Raw genomic sequence first — 20631 nt, forward strand, 5'->3', positions numbered from 1 at the left:
AGTCCAGGATTCTCTAAAGGTAAACTTGCAGGTTGAGTCCGTAATTAAGAAAGCAAATGCAATGTTGTCATTCATCTCAAGAGGCTTGGAATATAAAAGCAGGGATATACTTCTGAAGCTTTATAAAGCATTAGTTAGGCCCCATTTAGAATACTGTGAGCAATTTTGGGCCCCACACCTCAGGAAGGACATACTGGCACTGGAGCGGGTCCAGCGGAGATTCACACGGATGATCCCAGGAGTGGTAGGCCTAACATACGATGAACGTCTGAGGATCCTGGGATTATATTCATTGGAGTTTAGGAGGTTGAGGGGAGATCTAATATAAACTTACAAGATAATGAATGGCTTAGATAGGGTGGATGTAGGGAAGTTGTTTCCATTAACAGGGGAGACTAGGACCCGGGGGCACAGCCTTAGAATAAAAGGGAGTCACTTTAGAACAGAGATGAGGAGAAATTTCTTCAGCCAGAGAGTGGTGGGTCTGTGGAATTCATTGCCACAGAGGGCAGTGGAGGCCGGGACATTGAGTGTCTTTAAGACAGAAGTTGATAAATTCTTGATTTCTCGAGGAATTAAGGGCTATGAAGAGAGAGCGGGTAAATGGAGTTGAAATCAGCCATGATTGAATGGTGGAGTGGACTCGATGGGCCGAATGGCCTTACTTCCACTCCTATGTCTTATGGTCTTATGCATACGTACAGGTCTCCATTTTCTCATCAAGGCATCACTTTTATGGTAATAACACTCTGGTATACTCTCAGGTTCCTCTTCCGTATATGCTTTCTGATATATCCATTTTATTTCTACATCTTTCTGTTGTAACTCCGCCAATTTTCCTGAACTAAACTATCCACCTCATCCTGTTCTTTTTCAACCATCTGATCAAAAATAGTTTCTGATAATTGCACTTCAACTTCATCTTCACTCTTTGATTTCTCCCCTTGCCTTAACCTGTGACTTTACGACCTTGTTACTACACAATCCGGAAAAATCCCAGGATATTCGTCCTTCAACACTTCAGTTGACTGATTTTCCACTGGCTTATCAACCACAGTAGGCATCACTCCCACCTGCGATCCAGCTATATCATTACCCAAGATAAACTATTCCTGGACAAGATAGTAACAGTTTATCTATTACTCCTACTACCTCTTCACCACTCTTCACTGGACTTTCCAACCTTACCTTGTATAATGGAACGCTACTCCTCTCACCCCGAATTCCACATACCACCACCTTTTCTGGCAACATTCTTCCCAAACTACATAATTCCTCATCTCTTACCATTAAACATTGACCAGCCCCTGTATCTCTTAAAATTGTGCCTTCTTTACCTGCTCCTCCTGATACACACGAGTAAACTTTATCCACACAAGTAAATTCTTTAAAGATATCTGGCACCTGAACAATTACTTCTTGAACAGGCTGTACAATCGTTTGTACCTCCTTCGCTTCCCTTGGGCTTTCCTTTACCACTCTAAACAAATCCCACTATCTTACCCTGTTTTACCACATCAGCCTTCCCAGTGCTTTTCTTCAACTACCAACACTGTGACTTTACATGGCCTAGTTTATTACAGTGAAAACATTTGAAACTTTTCATTTCTTTTCCACCCTCCTGGATTTCTTTTTTAATCTGAGGTACACTCTCTTTACTGTCTCCCATCAGATCACCTTTACCACTTGAGTATTTCTCATGTCCCTAGTTTCTATCCCTCACCGGCTGAAACTGATGTCGGAAACCAATCTTTGATTTATGAATTAATTCATAATCATCTGCCATTTCTTCTGCTAATCTCGCAGTTTTAACCCTCTGTTCTTCCACATGAGTTCTCACTACATCAGGAATTGAATTTTTAAACTCCTCCAAAAGTATAATTTCTCAGAGCTTCATACATTTGGGCTATTTTCAAAGCCCTTATCCACCTATCAAAATTACTCTGTTTGAGCCTTTCAAACTCCATGTATGTTTGACCAAATTCTTTCTTAAATTTCTAAACCTTGGTCTGTAAACTTCAGGCACTAGCTCATATGCACACAAGATGGATTTCTTCACCTCATACGTTCCAGATACCTCCACCGGTAGTGATGCAAACACTTCACTAGCTCTACCTACCAGCTTTGTTTGAGTCAGTAATACCCACATGTCCTGTGGCCATTTCATTTGTTTAGCTACCTTCTCAAATGAAATGAAAAAGGCTTCCACTTCCTTCTCGTCAAACCTTGGACATATTTAAATAGATTCCCACCAAGCCTTCGACTATGACGCTCTTTCTCACTATCCTCATCACTATCCTCCAACTGTACGTTTCCCTTTATGTCTGCCAATTTTAACTGACTTTCATGTTTCATGGCCATTTTCTGAAGTTCAAACTCCCTCTCTTTATCTTTTTCCTTGACCTGTATCTCCCTTTCTTTTTGTTGCGCTAGGGCTATTCTTTCTTTTCTCCTTTCTTCGCTCTCCTTTTCTTTTTCCTCTCTCTCTCTTTCGTATTCAAGCCGCTTTAACTCTTTCTCATGTTCCATTTGTTCAATTTGCAACTGAATTTTTGCCATTTCCAATGAAGTCAAACTCTATCTCAGGCAACTTTAAATGCTTAACCACCGCCATAATTAGCTCATCTTTTTGCATTTTATCAGGTAATGCAATGTTTTTGCCAAATCTAATAGTCTGCTTTTCGTTTCTGTCCGTAAGATACTGCGTGTGACAGTCTCCACCCCCAAAAACCTCTGAGCCTCTGAAAGAGTCATTGTCCGCAACACTCTCCCCACTTAAACTAAAATACAACACCAGAAAAGCAACAATCCTTCACTGTCTTTCAGTTCACAAAAGCCAATCCAATAGATAGACTTTTACCCCTCTCGAGCCCCCAATTGTTATAGGAGAGGCATTTTCAGAACCCCAAAATGCATTATGGAGTTCAACCAACCTCCCCCTTTTATGCTATTGTTGCTTTTCCGAGCACACGGCTTGTTCCCTAGGTGTGGGATTACAATTATGGGCACGTGGGGTTTTAAACACAAAATAAGGTTTATTCCATGAACTCGACTTAACCTCTTAAATAAACATTGGATCTCTTAACGCCCCTTACTTCAAAGATAACCCCGAAAATATTACAACACTAAATATGCCACCATTAACCACATTGTCTCCTCCCTATCAGCAGTCTGAAAGGACCCTTTCCTCTGCAACACCAGCTCATCCCCTTCCCCCGGCACCCTCCCGTGTAACTTCTGCCCTTTCACTTCCTCTCACCTCACCACCCAAGATCCCAAACACTCCTTCCAGTTGAGCAAGCATTTATTTGTACTCCTTTCAATTTAGTCTACTGTATTTGTTGCACAAAATGCTGTCTCCTCTACAATGTGGAAACAAAATGGAGACTGGGTGACTTGCTTTCAGGAAAACCTCCCTTCAGTCCATGACCCTGACCGTCCAGTTATTTGCCATTTTCATTCACCAGCTTGCTCTCATTTCTGTCCTCATCCTGCTGCAATGTTCCAGTGAAGCTGACGCAAGTGTGAGGATAACCACCTCATCTTCTGATGAGGTAATTCACAGCCTTCTGGGCTCAACATAGGAGTTCAACAACTTCAGACTGTGAACTCTGCCTCCATTTTGATTTGTTTTACCAACGTCAGTATGCATCTTGTTTTGTTTGAACACCGAGCTGGCCTTTTTTTCTGCCATTAACACTTAGTTTGGATCAATGCTCTTTTTCTTAGCTGCAACCATCACAGCTCCCTTTGCCTTTTGTTCCATTATATCTCAAGTCATTTAATTTCTACAACCGTCTAACATATCCCTTATCTTTTTTGTTCTACCTGACCCCTCTCTCCCTGTCCCACCTACAACATAAAATCCATCAAATTTCTACCTCTCTTCAATGCCGAAAAAGCATCATATTGGACTTGTCAAGAGAGCGTCCCGTTAAGAAATGTTTTTGTCTTAGTACATGGCTTCAGTGATGTCATTGTGTGGGTGGAGCTGGGCTATGGCTCTGAGTTTTTACTTTCGTTTTGGGTTGGGAGCTGGCTGTGGCTGTGAGTGTTACTTTCGCTTGAACTGGTTTGTACTTCACAGGTTGAAAAGGGTTTCTCTATCTTCATTTCAAAAGCTGTTTCCAGACAGCTTGGCAACTTAAAAGAGATAATTGCTTTCTGAAAGGAATTCAAATGTCCCGTTTGGAAAGGGGAACAAGAGTATCAATACCAAGTCAGAAAGATAGTAAGAGTGCTGTGTGCTGGGCCACACCTTTGAAAAGGAGTTTCTCATTTATGGGTTCTTGTTATTAAATTCGAACAGTTAAAGGGGGAATTCATTAAGGGTTATACATAGATTACTAGAGCAATGTGGGGTCTTTATGTTTGTAGTTGATAAAAATGCTTACTGTGTGCATGCACGCACGCGCAGTTGAAATCACCTTCCTCAAAACGTCAATTACAGTTTTAAAAAGTCTGGAAACATTTAACTTTTTTTGAAATCAGAGCTACACATTTCAAACGATGTATTCGCAATTCGCAAGGCTTATGATGAAAGCTAATATGTGCCACAACAGAATTACAAATCAATGCATTCCAGATTCTGTACCAATAGTCATAGCCGTCATCCCAGTTGTCAAAGTGTATCAGCAGGCGGTTATCCACAATATCAGCAATAGTAGCCACACATGTAAGGGAAGGGTTCTTTTTATCGACGGCTTCCAACTTCATCCCCCCTCGGAAACCAGAAGGGGTGATAGGCTTCAAACAAAAAAAGAAAATTTGACATTTTAGTGACATGATAGAAATTTGACATCTAAAACATTTGGTCTGGAACGTAACAATAACCTAAAGCTTGCACTAGCCTCAAATTCTTCAGTTTGAGTACAGCATTTTAAACACTTACCACATTCAACGACCTGAAGAGATTTTTAGGGGCTGCTTGAGCTTTACAAGACTTTAGGTAGGAGACACTATCTTTGTATCCTACAAAGTAAAAAAAAAATCAAATTGATAGGAATTTCTTTTAGCGCAAATTCACGTAACAATAATTTCATGTGAAGAAAATAAATGTCAAAGTACAAGGGAAAATGCCTCTCCAAAGATGCTAAGCTTTCACAATTAAAATTCAGATTAGTCCCATAACAAGTACTATAGTCTATACCAGTAATACCAGTGTTCTTCAAAGTTGGGCGCGACCCGCGGGGTGGGTCACGGGCGGGTGTCGGGAGGGTCGCGGAGCTGTTGTCCGCGGTGCTCCGGATGTGCAAATCCCCGCGCAGCAGCCGGCTTTTCATAACGCCGGCTGCAAGCGGCCGCGAACGTTAAAAAAAAATCCGGCCACATTGCGTGCACAATGATCGGCGCGCATAATCAGTGCCCGATTTAACGTTCGCGGCCGCTTGCATGCGCAGTGCGACCGCTATTTTTTTTTAAAACAGTTGCAGCTTTTTGTTTCACACGTTCTGTAGTGGTTTTTATTCATTTAATTTTTTTCCCCATTTATTTTATTCTTTTTTTTTTTACAAGTTCGGGGGGGGGGGTTTTTATTCATTTTTTTCATTTATTTTACTCATTTTATTTTTTATTTACAAGTTCGGGGGGGGGGGGGCAGGTTTATTTGATAAAATGTTACAGGGAAAAAATTCAAAACTCTGGACAGATGGAGACTCCATACTTCATCTAACAGGCTCCATTGGAGGAGTGTACACGAGGGCCAAAGGGACCCAAAACCATTTCCTCCATTTTTGTCAGCAGCAAACAAGGTAAGAGAAAATGATGGGTCGCGCAGGTCGGCTGGCGTGGGTCGCGAAGGTCGGCCGGGTTGGGTCCCAGAGGTTGGCAAAAATGGGACCCCGGAAAAGAAGTTTGAAGAACACTGCTCTATGCAGTACTAAAAAATACAATAAAGGAGGCGTGGAATATTTTTGGAATCAAGTGAAACCAGCTTCTTGAAAATTTGTCATAAAGATTGAAGGGAGTGGAATACCTCAGTGAGCACACATGCACATCATTCAAGTGCTAGGACTGTCTTGAAAATGTCAAACTCTCAAATAATGTTGGTCTTTCAACTGTAAAATGTTAGCAGCAAACAACAGATAAATAAAATACACATCCTCTTCTAATGCACTCGTGTCGAAATAGAACACTTTATGGAGGTATTCAATATCCTACTGTATTTTTATTTCATCTCTCTGCTGCTCTATGTTGGAGCTGAATCTCCACCAGCCGCAAGACCTCCCCCCTACCCCCACCGGTGCGGTGCCCTGTGCCAGCCCCATCCTGTAGGACTGGAAAAAGGAATGATCCACATACCCCACAAAAAGACAGATTCTGTGGCCGCAAACAGGAATCCAGATGGTGTGTTGCCTCCCGGGTGCGAGGGCCAAGGATATCTCAGAGCGGCTGCAGAACATTCTCAAGCGGGAGGGTGGGCAGCCAGAAGTCGTTGTGCACGTTGACACAAATGATGTAAATAGAAATAAGGATGAGGACCTGAGGAGTGATTATAGAGAGCTGGGAAAAAAGTCAAGAAGCAGGACCTCGAGGGTGGTAATCTCTAGATCACTTCCAGTGCCATGTGCTACTGAGGGTAAGAACCGAGAATGTGGCAGATGAATGCGTGGCTAAAGAATTGGTGCAGGGATTCGGATTCTTAGAACACTGGGATCTTTTTGGGGGCAGAGCTGACCTGTTCAAGTGGGACAGGTTGTATCGGAACTGTAGGGAGACCAATATCCTGGGGGGCAGATTTGCTAGTGCTACAAGGGAGGGTTTAAACTAGTTTGGCAGGGGGATGGGATCCTCAGCATCAGGGAACCAAATGAGGGGCTGAAAGGAGATGCAGTACTCAGCAATGGCAAACTGAATAGACATGATAGGCAGGAGCACGGCAGGGAGCGGGGATTAAATTGCATCTATTTCAATGCAAGAGGGCTGACAGATAAGGCTGATGAATTTGGGCATGGATAGGTACGTGGGACTGGGATATTATAGCCATAACTGCAACATGGCTAAGGGAGTGACAGGACTGGCAGCTTAATGTTCCAGGATACAGGTGCTTTAGGCGGAACAGAGGTGGGGGGGGGGGGGGGGGGGGGGGTGGAAAGAGGGGAAGAGAGAGAGAGAGTTTCATTTTTGATTAAGGGAAGCATCACAGCAGTAGTCAGAGATTAAATAACCAAGGGATCGTCCAACAAGGGTTTGTGGGTGGAACGGTGACCTTATTAGGGTTGTACTATAGGCCCCCAAATAATCAACGGGAATTAGATGAACGTGCAGGGTGATTGGGGAGACTTGCAGGAGTTGCCATAGTATGGGGTTTTAATTTTCCTAACATAGACTGGGACTGTCAATTTAGATGGGGTGAAATTTGTTGAGTGTGTCCAGGAAAGGGTAAAACATAACCTACTCTTGAGAAACATGGCAAGGCAAGTGACCAAGGTAATGGTGGGGGAACCACTTTGGGACTAGTGACCACAGTTTTATTAATGTTAAAATAGTTATGGAAAGGGACAAAACTAGTCCACAGGTGCAAGTTCTAAATTGGGGCAAGGTGAATTTTGATGGAATTAGACAGAACTTGCAACGTTTGATTGGAGTAGCTTGTTTGAGGGCAAAGGGACTTCTAGGAAGTGGGAAGCCTTTAAAAGTGAATTAACTAGAGTTCAGAGTTTATATGTTCCTGTTAGAGTGAAGGGCAAGACTGGCAGGAGTACAGAACCCTAGATGACAAACCATATTGTGGTTTTGGCCAGGAAAAAAAAAAGTCATGGATCAGGTTCCCTGGAGATGTACAGGGGATACAGGTGAATACTCAAGAAGGAAATTAGGAGGGCAAAAAAGGGTACCTTTGGCTGAGGATTAAGGTGAATCCAAAGGGATTATTTAAGCATAATAAAGGAAAAAGAATAACAAGAGATAGAATAGGACCCCTCAACGCCCAAAGTGGACACATATGTGGAACCTCAGGAGATGGGGAGGTTCTCAATGAATATTTCCCCTCAGTGTTTACCTGTGTGGCAAAATTTGGCTCTAACTCCATCCACAAGTTGGATCTCGAACAATGATGAGTCAGAGTACAGGAGGGAGATAGAGATTTGAGTAGTGTGGTGTGACGACAACAATCTCTCCCTCGATGTCAGCAAAACTAAAGAGCTGGTCATTGACTCCAGGAAGCAAAGTATTGTACACACCCCTGTCAGCATCAATGGTGCGGAGGTAGAGATGGTTGACAGCTTCAAATTACTAGGTGTGCACATCACCAACAATCTGTCCTGGTCCACCCACGTCGACACTACGACCAAGAAAGCATAACAGCGCCTATACTTCCTCAGGAAACTAAGGAAATTTGGCAAGTCCATATGCATCATAGAAAGCATCCTATTTGGCATCACAGTCTGGTATGTAAGAAACTACAGAGAATTGTGAATACAGCCCAGTCCATCACGCAAACCCGCCTCCCATCCATTGACTCTGTCTACACCTCCCGCTGCCTCGGGAAAGCGGGCAGCATAATCAAAGACCACTCCTACCCAGCTGATTCACTCTTCCTACTTCTTCCATCGGGCAGGAGATACAAAAGTCTGAGAACACGCACAAACAGATTCAAAAACAGCTTCTTACCCGCTGTTACCAGACTCCTAAATGACCCTCTTATGGACTGATCTGATCTCGTCACACATCCTTTCTATGGAGTAGTACTGCAATCCTGTATGCTTCACCCGATGCCTGTGTCTATGTATTTACATTGCGTATTTATGTATGCCCTGTGTTTTATTTCATGTATGGAATGATCTGTCTGAGCTGTACGCAGAACAATACTTTTCACTGTACCTCAGTACACATGACAATCAACAAATCCAATCCAATCCATTCATCTTTACCACCTGTCAGTGTCAGTTGTAATGTATCCCATCTCTTAAAATCCCCCCTAATCTCCTCCACCAAAGTTGTCGAATTCCACCGGTGGATCGTAGCCCATTCCCTAGTCACCTGAATCCAATACCTGAGCCTTTCCCTAGCCTCCTTGAATGCCAATTAGACCCCGCCGCACCACATCCACTGAAAACCACCTCACTCTTCCCGACTCTCAACTTATACCCAGAGAATGCCCCAAACGTCTCCAATATTCCCATGATCAGACTCATACTCTCCAGCGGGTCTAACACAAACAACAACAGGTCGCCACGTACAATGACATCCGGTGCTCCTTGCTCCCCCTCACAATCCCCTCCCACTCCATTGACCCCCTAAGTCCATTGCCAAGCGTTCTATCGTCAGCACGAACAACAATGGCGACAGCGGACATCCCGGTTTCGTTCCCCTTTATAGTTCAAAACTCCATTAACCCATCTCATTAGTACATACACTTGTCACCGGGGCTACATACAACTCCACAAACCTCGGGCCAAACCCAAACCTTCCCAAGATCTCCAATAAATACCCCCCACTCCACCAGATCAAAAGCCTTCTCTGCATCCATAGAGACAATAACCTCCAGCACCCATCCCACTGACGAAGTCACAACCACATTTAACAGCCTCCTGATGATACTAGAGAGCTGCCTGCCCTTTACAAAACCCATTTGATCCTCAGTGACCACCCCTGGCATGCATCCCTCCATCCTCCCCGCCACTAACATTGCCAGCACTTTCACTTCTGTGTTCAACAACAAAATGGGCGTATACGACCCACACTCCAACGGACGCTTCCCCTTATTCCGAATTAGCGTGATCGACGCCTGTGTAAGGGTCTCATGGCAGTGTCCTCACTAGCATCCATAACAAATGTGGTGCTAACTCTGCCAGAAAGCCGTCTGGGCACTGGAGCTATATATTGAATTATAGTCATTATTAATTAAAAAATTGTTTACATTTACAAACCTGGTGACTGTGGTTATTGGGTAGCCAGAGACCAAAGACTTGATATTTTCTAAGAATTAATTGTTAATTTCAAATGTGTTACGATCAAGAGGGGGCTGGAATTGACCGCCCACTAGCCAGGGTGTCATAACACCAGCTTGACTCCATTCATACGGGCAGCACGGTAGCATTGTGGATAGCACAATTGCTTCACAGCGCCAGGGTCCCAGGTTCGATTCCGGCTTGGGTCACTGTCTGTGCGGAGTCTGCACATCCTCTCAGTGTGTGCGTGGGTTTCCTCCGGGTGCTCCGGTTTCCTCCCACAGTCCAAAGATGTGCAGGTTAGGTGGATTGGCCAAGCTAAATTGCCCTTAGTGTCCAAAATTGTCCTTAGTGTTGGGTGGGGTTACTGGGTTATGGGGATAGGGTGGAGGTGTTGACCTTGGGTAGGGTGCTCTTTCTAAGAGCCGGTGCAGACTCGATGGGCCGAATGGCCTCCTTCTGCACTGTAAATTCTATGATAATCTATGATAGAATTTACTGTGCAGAAGGAGACCATTTGGCCCATCAAGTCTGCACCTGCTCTTGGAAAGAGCATTCTACTTAACCCCCCCATCTCCAACCTATCCCTGTAACCCTGCAACCCCCCCACCGGCTAGGAGCTGGTCTAGGAAAGGTCATGGCTGATCGACAGGGAAGGGGGGGCAAGGGCCCCCTCCGACCAGACTGGTTACGTGGAATGTTCGTGGACTGAACGGGCCGGTTAAGAGAGCAGTGTGTTCGCACACCTGAGAGTTAAAAGCAAACGTGGCCATGTTATAAGAGACACACCTGAAGCTGGGAGACCAAATTAGATTGAAGAAGGGATGGGTCGGGCAAGTGTTTCATGCAGGACTGGACTTTTAAAATAAGGGGGATGGCTATCCTGATTAACAAAAGGGTGACATTCGAGGTGGGAAGGATATAGGCAGACCTTGGAGGCAGATTTGTTATGGTTTGCGGGAAGCTAGAGGGAATGGCAGTGGTGCTGGTGAATATATATGCCCCAAACTGAGATGATGTTGCATTTGTCAGGAAGGTGCTGGGAAAGATCCCAGACCTTGATTCAAACCGGCTGATCATGGGTGATGACTTACAGTCCTGGACCCGAGGCTGGACCGGTCGAGTGCTAGGTCGGGGAAACTATCAGCAATGGCAAAGGAACTACAGGGGTTCATGGAGCGCATTGGAGGGGTAGATCCGTGGAGATTTGAGAGACCAAGGAGCAGGGAATATTCATTGTACTCCCATGTACATAAGGCGTACTCCAGGATAGATTTCTTCGTGCTAGATAAAACACTGTTAGCAGGGGTTGAGGACACTGAGTACTCAGCAATTGTGGTTTCAGATCACGCACCACACCGGATAGACCTACGGGCAGACACGGGAATGCCCCAGCGCCCACAGTGGAAACTAGATACAGGGCTGTTAGCGGATGAGGAGATCTGTGAGCGAGTGAGAGAGGCCATTCGGGGGTACATAAAGATCAATGACACGGGAAAGATTGTGGCTGGGGTGGTCTTGGAGGCACTGAAAGCTGTTATTAGAGGGGAATGTATTTCAATTCAAGCCCACAGGGATAAAACTGAGCGGTCGGAGCTGGACAGGTTGGCAGGAGAAATCTTACAGGTGGACAGGAAATATTCGGAGTCTCCAAATGAGGAGCTCCTGAAGGAGCGTCAGAGACTTTAAATGGAGTTTGGGCTCCTTTCCACAGGCAAGGCGGAGGGACAGCGGAGGAGGGTAAAAGTGGCAATATATGAATATGGAGAGAAAGCTAGCAGGATGCTGGCACATCAGCAGAGGAAACAGGAGGTGGCGAGAGAAAGAGAAAATAAAGGATATAAGGGCGGTGACGGACCCGGGGCGGTGAATGAAGTGTTCGGGAATTTTATAGCCATCTATACGAGTCGGAACCTCCGGTTGGGGAGGAGGGCATGCATCAATTTCTGGGGAGGCTAGAGTTCCCGAAGGTAAATGAGGAGCTGGTGGAGGCCCTGGGGGGCCCGATTTGGCTTGGGGAGGTGATAGATGGACAGGGGGCGGTGCAATCAGGTAAAGCCCCGGGACCTGACGGATTACCAGTGGAATTTTATAAGTAGTTCTCTGGGGCCACTCCTGGTTAAAGCTTTTTATTTTAATAAACATTTTATTGAGGTATTTCTTTGGCATTGTAACAGCAGCAAGATAAAAAATGTTCATAAAAATATTAACATAGTGCAAATACCGCCTCCCTCTCCCACAGGTCCCACCATTACTTACCCCCTAACCTACGCTAGTCTACCCCCCCCCCCCCCCCCCCCCCCCCCCCACTTCTGCTTACGATCAATTCTCTGCGAAGTAGTCGATGAATAGTTGCCACCTCCGGGCGAACCTAACAGTGACCCTCTCATGGCGAACTTAATTTTCTCCAGGCAGAGGAAACCAGCCATGTCCGATAGCCAGGTCTCCGATTTTGGGGGCTTAGAGTCCCTCCATGCTAGTAATATCCGCCTCCGGGCCACCAGGGAAGCAAAGGCCAGAACATCTGCCTCTTTCTCCTCCTGGATTCCCGGATCCTGCGATACCCCAAAAATCGCCACCTCTGGACTCAATGCCACCCCTGTATTTAATACCTTGGACATGACGTCGGCAAACCCCTGCCAAAGTCTCCTCAGTTTTAGGCATGCCCAGAATATGTGGACATGGTTCGCTGGCCCCCCCCCGCACACTTTGCACACCTGTACTCCACCCCAAAGAAACTGCTCACCCGGCCACTATCACGTGAGCTCAGTGCACAACCTTAAATTAGATCAGGCTGAGCCTGGCACATGTTGCGGTCGTGTTGACCCTACTCAACGGGTCCGCCCAGAGGCCCTCCTCTATCTCTCCCCCCAGCTCCTCCTCCCACTTTTGCTTCAGCTCTTCGGTCTGCGCCTCCTCCGATCCCATAAGCACCTTATACATGTCCGAAACGCTCCCCTCTCCTATCCATCCTCTAGAAACCACTCTATATGAATCCCCCTTAGCGGCAGGAGTGGGAAGGTTGGTACCTGCCTCTGCATAAAGTCCCGCACCTGCAGATATCGGAATTCATCTCCCCCGCCAGTGTAAACGTCTCCTCCAGCGGCCACATACTCTGAAAGCTCCCCTCTATAAACAAGTCCCCCATCCTCTCAATCCTCGTCCCCCCAAACTCGGAATCCCCCGTCCATCCTCCTCAGGGCAAAACGGCGACCATCGGAGATTGGGGACCAGACCAATGCCCCCTCTGCTCCCACATGTCTCCTCCACTGCCCCCAGGCTCTCAGGGCCGCCACCACCACTGGACTGGTGGAGTACCGCGGCGGCGGGAACGGCAGACTTGTGCCCTTACAAGAAGCTGCCTCCATACGCACCCATGCTAACTCCACCCCCCACCCCCCCCACCCCCCCAACCAGCCATCTCCCAACCATGGCTATATTAGCCGCCCAGTAATAATTGCTGAAATTCGGCAGCGCCAGCCCACCCTCCTCCCGACACCTCCCGAGCACCGCGTCCCCCACTCACGGGGACCCGTCCCCCCCACACAAAGCCCGCAATAACTTTATTGACCCACTTAAAAAAGGACTGCGGGATGAAGGCAGGGAGACACTGGAAAATGAATAGGAATCTCGGGAGGACCGTCACCTTCACCGTTTGAACACTGCCCGCCAGAGACAACGGGAGCGCATCCCATCTCCGGAAATCCTCCTTCGTCTGATCCACCAACCGGGCCAAGTTCAATTTATGTAGCCCGTCCCAATCTCTCACCACTTGGATACCCAGGTACCTGAAACCGTCCCCTACCACTCTGAACGGCAGTTCCCCCAGTTGCCTCTCCTGACCCCTCGCCTGGACCACAAACATCTAGCTCTTCCCCATATTAAGCTTATACCCCGAAAACCGGCCGAATTCCCCAAAAATCTTCCATCCCCTCCATTGGATCGGAGACGTACAAAAGCAGGTTGTCCGCATACAGCGAGACTCTGTGCTCCACCCCCCCGGACCAGCCCCTCGAGGCCCTCAGAGCAATTGCCAGCGTCTCTATAGCCAGCAAAAACAGCAGTGGGGAGAGGGGGCATCCCTGTCTCTCCCCCCCGCTGCAGTCCAAAATAGTCCGAAGTCATCCTGTTCATCTGTACACTTGCCACAGGAGCCTGGTACAGCAATCTGACCCAGTCAATAAAGCCCCTCCAAAATCCGAACCGCTCCAACACCTCCCACAAACAAGCCCACCCAACCCGGTCAAAAGCTTTCTCCGCATCCATCGCAACCACCACCTCCACACTCTCCGGGGGCACCATGATCACGCCCAACAGCCTTCCCACATTGGCCACCAGCCGCCCGCCCCCAACGAACCCCGCCTGATCCTCCACAATAACATCCGGTACACAGTCCTCAATCCTGGAGGACAAAATCTTGGCCAACAGTTTGGCATCTACGTTCACCAGGGAAATCGGCCTGTAAGATTCACATAGCTCTGGGTCCCAGTCCCGTTTCAGGATAAGCGAAATCGTGACCTGTGACATCGTCTGGGGTATAACCCCTCTTTCCTAAGCCTTGTCAAACACCTTCAACAGCACTGCTCCAAATATCCCGGAGAACTTTTTATAGAACACAACCGGGTACCCATCCGGTCCCAGGGCCCCACCAGACTGCCTGGCCCTCAAGCCCTCCACTATCTCTTCCAACCTGATTGGGGCCCCCGGGAACGCCAGCCCCTCCAGAAAGCGCCCCATCCCCTCCGGCCCCGCAGGGGGTTCAGACCTGTACAACATGCTGTAAAAGTCCCGGAAGGCCTTACTCACCCCTCCCGAGTCCCCAACTAAGTTCCCATCCCCGTCAATAACTTTCCCTATTTCTCTAGCTGCCTCCCTCTTTCCGAGCCGCTGTGCAAGCATCCCGCCGGCCTTCTCACCATGCTCGTATATTGCCCCCCTCACCTTTCTGAGCTGCTCCACTGCCCTCCGTGGTTAACAAACCGAACTCCACCTGTAGCCTCCGCCGTTCATTTAAAAGCCCTGCCTCTGGCGTCTCCGCATACCTCCTGCCAACTTGTAGAATCTCTTTTACCAGACGGTTCGTCTCTGCCCTGTCCGTCCTGTCCCTGTGAGCCCGGATCAAAATCAGCTCTCCTCTCAGCTCCAGCAGCCTTCAGCGCTTCCCAGAACACTGCTGCTGAGACTTGCCCCATATCATTTATCCGCAGGTAGTTCAGCATGCACTTCCGCAGCCTCTCGCACACCGCTTCGTCCGCCAATAGCCCTACATCCAACCTCCATTGCGGGCGCTGCTTGCTATCCATACTAACCTGCAGGTCAACCAGTGCAGAGCATGGGTCCGAGATCGTAATCACCGAATACCCAGTGTCCACCACCCCTGCCAGTAGGGCCCTACTCAAGACAAAGTCGTCGATCCAAGAGTACACCTTATGTACGTGGGAGTAAAAACAAAACTCCTTTGCCCTCGGCTGCCTAAATCTCCATGGATCCAACCCCCATCTGCTACATGAACCCTTTCAGTTCCTTTGCCATTGCTGGCACCCTGCCTATTCTCGAGCATGACCGATCCAGGCCGGGATCAATAACTGTATTAAAGTCTCCTCCCATGATCAGCTTGTGCGAGTCCAGGTCTGATATCTTCCCTAGCACCCTCTTTATAAATTCCACATCATCCCAATTTGGCGCATATACATTGACCAGCACTACCTTCATTCCCTGCAGCTTACCACTAACCATGATATATCGACCTCCCACATCCGAAATTATTTTGCCCACCTCAAATGCCACCCGCTTATTAGTCAAGATCGCAACCCCTCTAGTCTTTATATCCAGCCCAGAGTGGAAAACCTGACTGATCCAGCCTTTCTTCAATCTGACCTGGTCCACAACTCTAAGGTGCGTCTCCTGCAACATTACCACATCTGCCTTCAATCCTCTCAGGTGCGCAAACACACGTGCCCTCTTTACCTGCCCATTTAACCCTCGAACATTCCAGGTGATTAGCCTAGTTGGGGGGCAAAGTGCACCCCCCCTCACCTGTAATTGAAAATATGGAAAGATAGGTCATTTGAAACATGGAAGTCCGGCAATACCTGATCTAAGGGAAACGTGAGAGAATGTAGGGAAAAATCCTACGAAGGGTTAACAGCAGCTGCCAGGAGAGGATTGTAAAATGCAGATAGCCTTGGTCAAACAGGCTTAGCAAACAAAACAGCAGATCTTTCAAGTCACAATCAAGTGAATCTTTAGTATAAAGCTAAAAGCAATATTTCACACCTTCATTGAAGTCAAGTAAGCAGCTGGAAAAAAATGGATAACATTTTCAGTTGAATTAGGTGATAAATGTTTAAAACGGGCAGGTCTTTCAAGTCATAACCAAGTGGATTTTAGCATACAATGTTTCACACCTTCATTGAAATTAACTACCTTAGTAAGCAGATGGAAAAGAATGGATAAAGGTTCAGTTGAATTAGGTGACAATTCTAGGTGTGAAATTTTGCTGACATCAGGTAAATTAAAGAAAACTGGAGACAACCCGTCTACAAGAACACAAATTAGACCCAAATCAAAGTCAAAATTATGAGCTGGGGACACAATTCGATAATGAAACTATAGAAATGACAGGAACCAAAATTCACACCCCTACTGAAATCAAAGCATTTTGAACATCACAAAGGACACAATGTAATCAGATCTATGGGCTGAGGTCATGCCCAAATTGAATACTTAGTCATGTTAGAAAAATTTAGATTAAAGGTACCTTTTACAATCCAAGCGAAATAAAAGTTACTTACAATAAAATCATAAAAACTTAATAACTGTTAGAAAAATATATAAACCCTGAGAAAGGGGCAGAGAAGCAGAGAAGGAGCAAGAGAAGCAAGCAGAGTCAGCTTACAGTCAGCACGGTCATGGGACAGAGCAAAGCAGCAGAGCTAAAACAGCCAATACATCTAAGGAAGAATTTAAAGAGTAGGCAGAGTCAGCTCAGTCAGCCAGCAGAGCCAGCTCTCACAGCTCAGTACATGGGAAAGATAGAGCATAGCAACCGAGCAGAACAGCGAATACATCTGAGGAAGACCAAAAGAATTTAAAGAGTGATTGTCAAGGTGGGCCTGAAGATCCCTTCAACGAACCAGAAGGATCTAGAAGCAAGATCTTTTTACTTTTTGTAAAGACAGTGATCGCAGCTTTTAAAAGAAAAAATATAATAATAAAATAACTTAATTTAACCTGAAATAGTGGTTATTCCAAAGTCTACTTTACTTACTTAGCAACGCAGGACCCAGGACATCGACGCTACCAAGTGGTAAGTAGGTAAAATTCTTCTATGAAGATATGGGTTATACCGGGGGATAACTTGAAAATATAGTTTAACCTGAATAGCACCCACCTAAGTCTGCATAGGAGTCAGGGAGTGAGAATCCCTGTTCACCATTTAGATTGTCGGCCCTTTTTGGTATAGGGGACTTCTAAGAATAGTGGTGAGTTTTCAACAACACACCCTCCGTAGATCAGCCATCCCCTTTCTTGGGCCTCCTCCAGCCCCTGCGCCGCACCTCCTCCGGCCCGCCCCTCGGCGGCCCTCACCCCTGACATCCTCACTGTCCCTCCACCGAAGTCCCTCCCTCGTCAGCAGAACCACTCCCGCCCTCCCCCCTCGCAACACTACTCTAAAACCTAGCCCATCTAGTAAACTAAACATATGCACACCCCCCACTGTGCTTCCGTGCGCTAGCTCACCCAGCTAGCTTGGTGGCCCCTGCCCCCATAAAGTCTCCCACCTATTGCTCCCTCGCTCCACTCCCCCCCGCTCGTACAAACATATTCCCTCATCTAACAATCCCCAAAACACCCAGCAGCAAGGAAAAACAAAACAAAAAAGCACCACCCACCGAAACTCAAAACAGGCACATCTCCATCCCACATCAATGAAAAATGGAGGACATTGCCACCATCCAACGAAAAAAGAACCCAAAAACGGAAAATAACCCCCCCCCCCCCCCGCCCTCTTAAACAGAACTCCAAAAACAGAAATGAAACAGTAAGAGGAGACAAAACCAATTTAAAACAGAAAAAAGGGCCCAATATAGGCCAACAAGTTGCCTCAAGGTTCGAGAGTTCACAGACCCCCACCAGTCCTTTTCTTTTAGCAAAGTCCAGCGCATCCTCGGGCGACTCAAAATAATGCTGGCCCTCATGTGTGACTCAAAGATGAGCTGGATACAGCAGCCCGAACTTCATCTGCTTCTTGAAGAAGATTGACTTAAACTTGATTAAAGCCTGCCCTCTTCATCGCCACCTCGACACTCCGGTCCTGGTACACCCGCAGGATACTGTTGTCCCACTTGCAGCTCCGCGTTCGTTTGGCCCACCGAAGAATACATTCCTTGTCCAGAAACCTATGGAAGTTCACCACCGTTGCCCTCGGAGGGTGCCCCGCTCGGGGCTTCCTCGCAAGCGCTCTATACGCCCTGTCCACTTCCAATGGTCGGAGGAGTGCCCCCTCCCCCAGCAGCTTTTCGAACATACCTGCTACGTATGACCCAGCATCCACTCCCCCAGCCCCCTCTGGGAGCCCGACAATTCTTAAGTTCTGCCGGCGGGACCGATTCTCCAGGTCCTCCACCTGCTCCAGAAGCCTTTTCTGCTGGTCCCGAAGCATCCCCACCTCCAGCTGCACCACTGTTTGATGCTCCTCCTGCTCAGCCAGCGCCTTCTCAACCTTCAGGATCGCCCAATTCTGGGTGTCCAATCTGTGCTTCAGCCGATCGACTGATTCTTTAATCGGGTCCAAACATTCCCGCTTCTGCTTGGCAAAACCGTCCTGGACGACTTGCATCAACTGCTCCGTTGGTCGCTGCGCCACCACCCCAGGGGTCTGGTCCTCGGCCATGCTGTCTGCTGCTGCAGCTTCAGCACAGCTCTTGGCTAACTTTTTATTTCTGCCTTTTCGTGCACTTCTGGTTCTTTTCTCCATACACCGATACGTGGAAATGGTGCCCAATGCCTCAGCCTTCGAATTCACTGTCTAAAACCAGAAAAAGATCCGGCGGAAAGGTCCAAAAGTCCGACCAGAGCGGGAGCCACCAAATGTGCGACTTACTCCTTCATAGCTGCCACCGGAAGTCGTCCTGGTTAAGGCTTTTAACGAGTCCAAGGAGCTGGGAGTACTCCCCCCGAACGTTATCACAGGCATCAATTTATCTCATCCTGAAGCGAGACAAGGATCCGAAGAGCTGTGGATCGTACAGGCTAATTTCCCTCTTGAATGTAGATGCCAAATTATTGGCAAAGATCCTGGCAACTCGAATAGAGGATTGTGTCCCGGACATAATTGGGGAGGATTAGACGGGATTTGTAAAGGGCAGGCACCTGACATCCAACATTAGACGGCTTCTTAATGTAATTATGATGCCAGCGGAGGGGCGCGAGGCTGAGGCAGTAGTCGCCATGGACGCGGAAAAGGCTTTTGACCGGGTGGAGAGGAAGTATCTATGGGATATTTTAGGCAGGTTTGGGAGGGATTTGTGGAGTGAATCCGGTTATTGTACCGTGCCACGGTGGCAAACTTAAGAACTAACCGAGTTCAGTCGGAATATTTTAGTCTATGTTGGGAGACAAGGCAGGGATGCCCGCTCTCCCCATTACTGCTTGCCCTGGCCATAGAACCCTTAGCTCTGGCCCCGAGAGCAGCAAATGCCTGAATCATGGAGATATTCGGAGAATTTGGGCGATTTTCAGGCTACAAGTTAAATATGGGAAAGAGCGAGATGTACGTGATCCAGGGATGGGGGCAGGACAGGAGACTGAAGGAGCTACCTTTTAAAGTGGTTGGGAGGAGTTTTAGGTATCTGGGGATTCAAGTGGCCAAGGATTGGGGGCAGCTTCACAAGTTAAATTTGGGCAAAGCAGTGGATCAAATGAGAAGGGATTTCCGTAGATGGGACATGCTCCCACTGTCGCTGGCGGGGAGGGTTCAGACGGTGAAGGTGATGGTCCTTCTTTTCTTTTTTCAATGTCTCCCGTTTTTTGTCCCAAATGCTTTTTTCAGAAGTATGAATGCGGCGATATCGGGTTGTGTGTGGTCGGGTAAAACCCCAAGAGTAAAGAGGACACTCCTGGAACGGACCCGCGGAGAAGGGGCTTTGGCTATTCCGAGCTTTATTAATTATTACTGGGCTGCCAACATATCGATGGTCAAGAAGTGGGTAGTGGGGAGGGGTCAGTCTGGGAGCAGATGAAGACAGCATCCTGCAAAGGTACGAGTCTGGAGGCTTTACTGACTGCATCCCTGCCGTTCGCGCCAGCTCGGTACTCTACAAGTCCTGTGGTGGTGGCAGCCCTAAGGGTGTGGGGGAAATGGAGGCAGCATATGAGACTGAAGGGGGTGTCAGTGTGGTTACCAATCTGTGACAATCACCGGTTTGTCCCGGGGGGGCTGGACGGAGGCTTTAAGGTATGGCAGCGGGCAGGGATTGAGGGGTTTGGGGATCTATTCATCCAGGAGGGCTTTCCGACCTTGGAGACTTTAGAGGAGGAGTTTGATTTGCCGGGTGGGAATGGGTTTCGGCACCTTCAAGTGCGGGACTTTGTACGGAAGTAGGTCCCAAGCGTTCCTCGCCTCCCCCTTAGGGGTCTACAGGATAAAGTGCTGTCAAAACCAGGGGTTGGAGGTGGGAAGGTTTCGGAGATATACAGGGAATTGTTAGAGTGGGAAGGGGCCCCTATCAGAGAGGTG

The 20631-nt window shown here is 47.5% G+C and overlaps 1 protein-coding gene across 10 annotated transcripts in view; it reads right to left on the reverse strand.

Annotated features, from left to right (window-relative positions):
* The window catches only part of LOC140412798 (lethal(3)malignant brain tumor-like protein 4), a 181739-nt gene that overhangs the window by 85457 nt on the left and 75651 nt on the right, over nt 1-20631 (reverse strand). For all 10 annotated transcript variants that reach the window (XR_011942050.1, XM_072500854.1, XM_072500856.1 and 7 more), the window contains 2 exons: nt 4892-4971; nt 4595-4746 (listed from right to left, as the gene is read on the reverse strand). Coding sequence is in view for 9 of the 10 variants with exons in the window: in XM_072500854.1 (XP_072356955.1) it covers nt 4595-4746; nt 4892-4971 (232 nt within the window). In the remaining variant the exon portion in view is untranslated. The remainder of the gene's footprint in view (nt 1-4594; nt 4747-4891; nt 4972-20631) is intronic.

The sequence above is a fragment of the Scyliorhinus torazame genome, chromosome 1 (genome assembly GCF_047496885.1).
Source record: "Scyliorhinus torazame isolate Kashiwa2021f chromosome 1, sScyTor2.1, whole genome shotgun sequence".
NCBI lineage: Eukaryota > Metazoa > Chordata > Chondrichthyes > Carcharhiniformes > Scyliorhinidae > Scyliorhinus > Scyliorhinus torazame.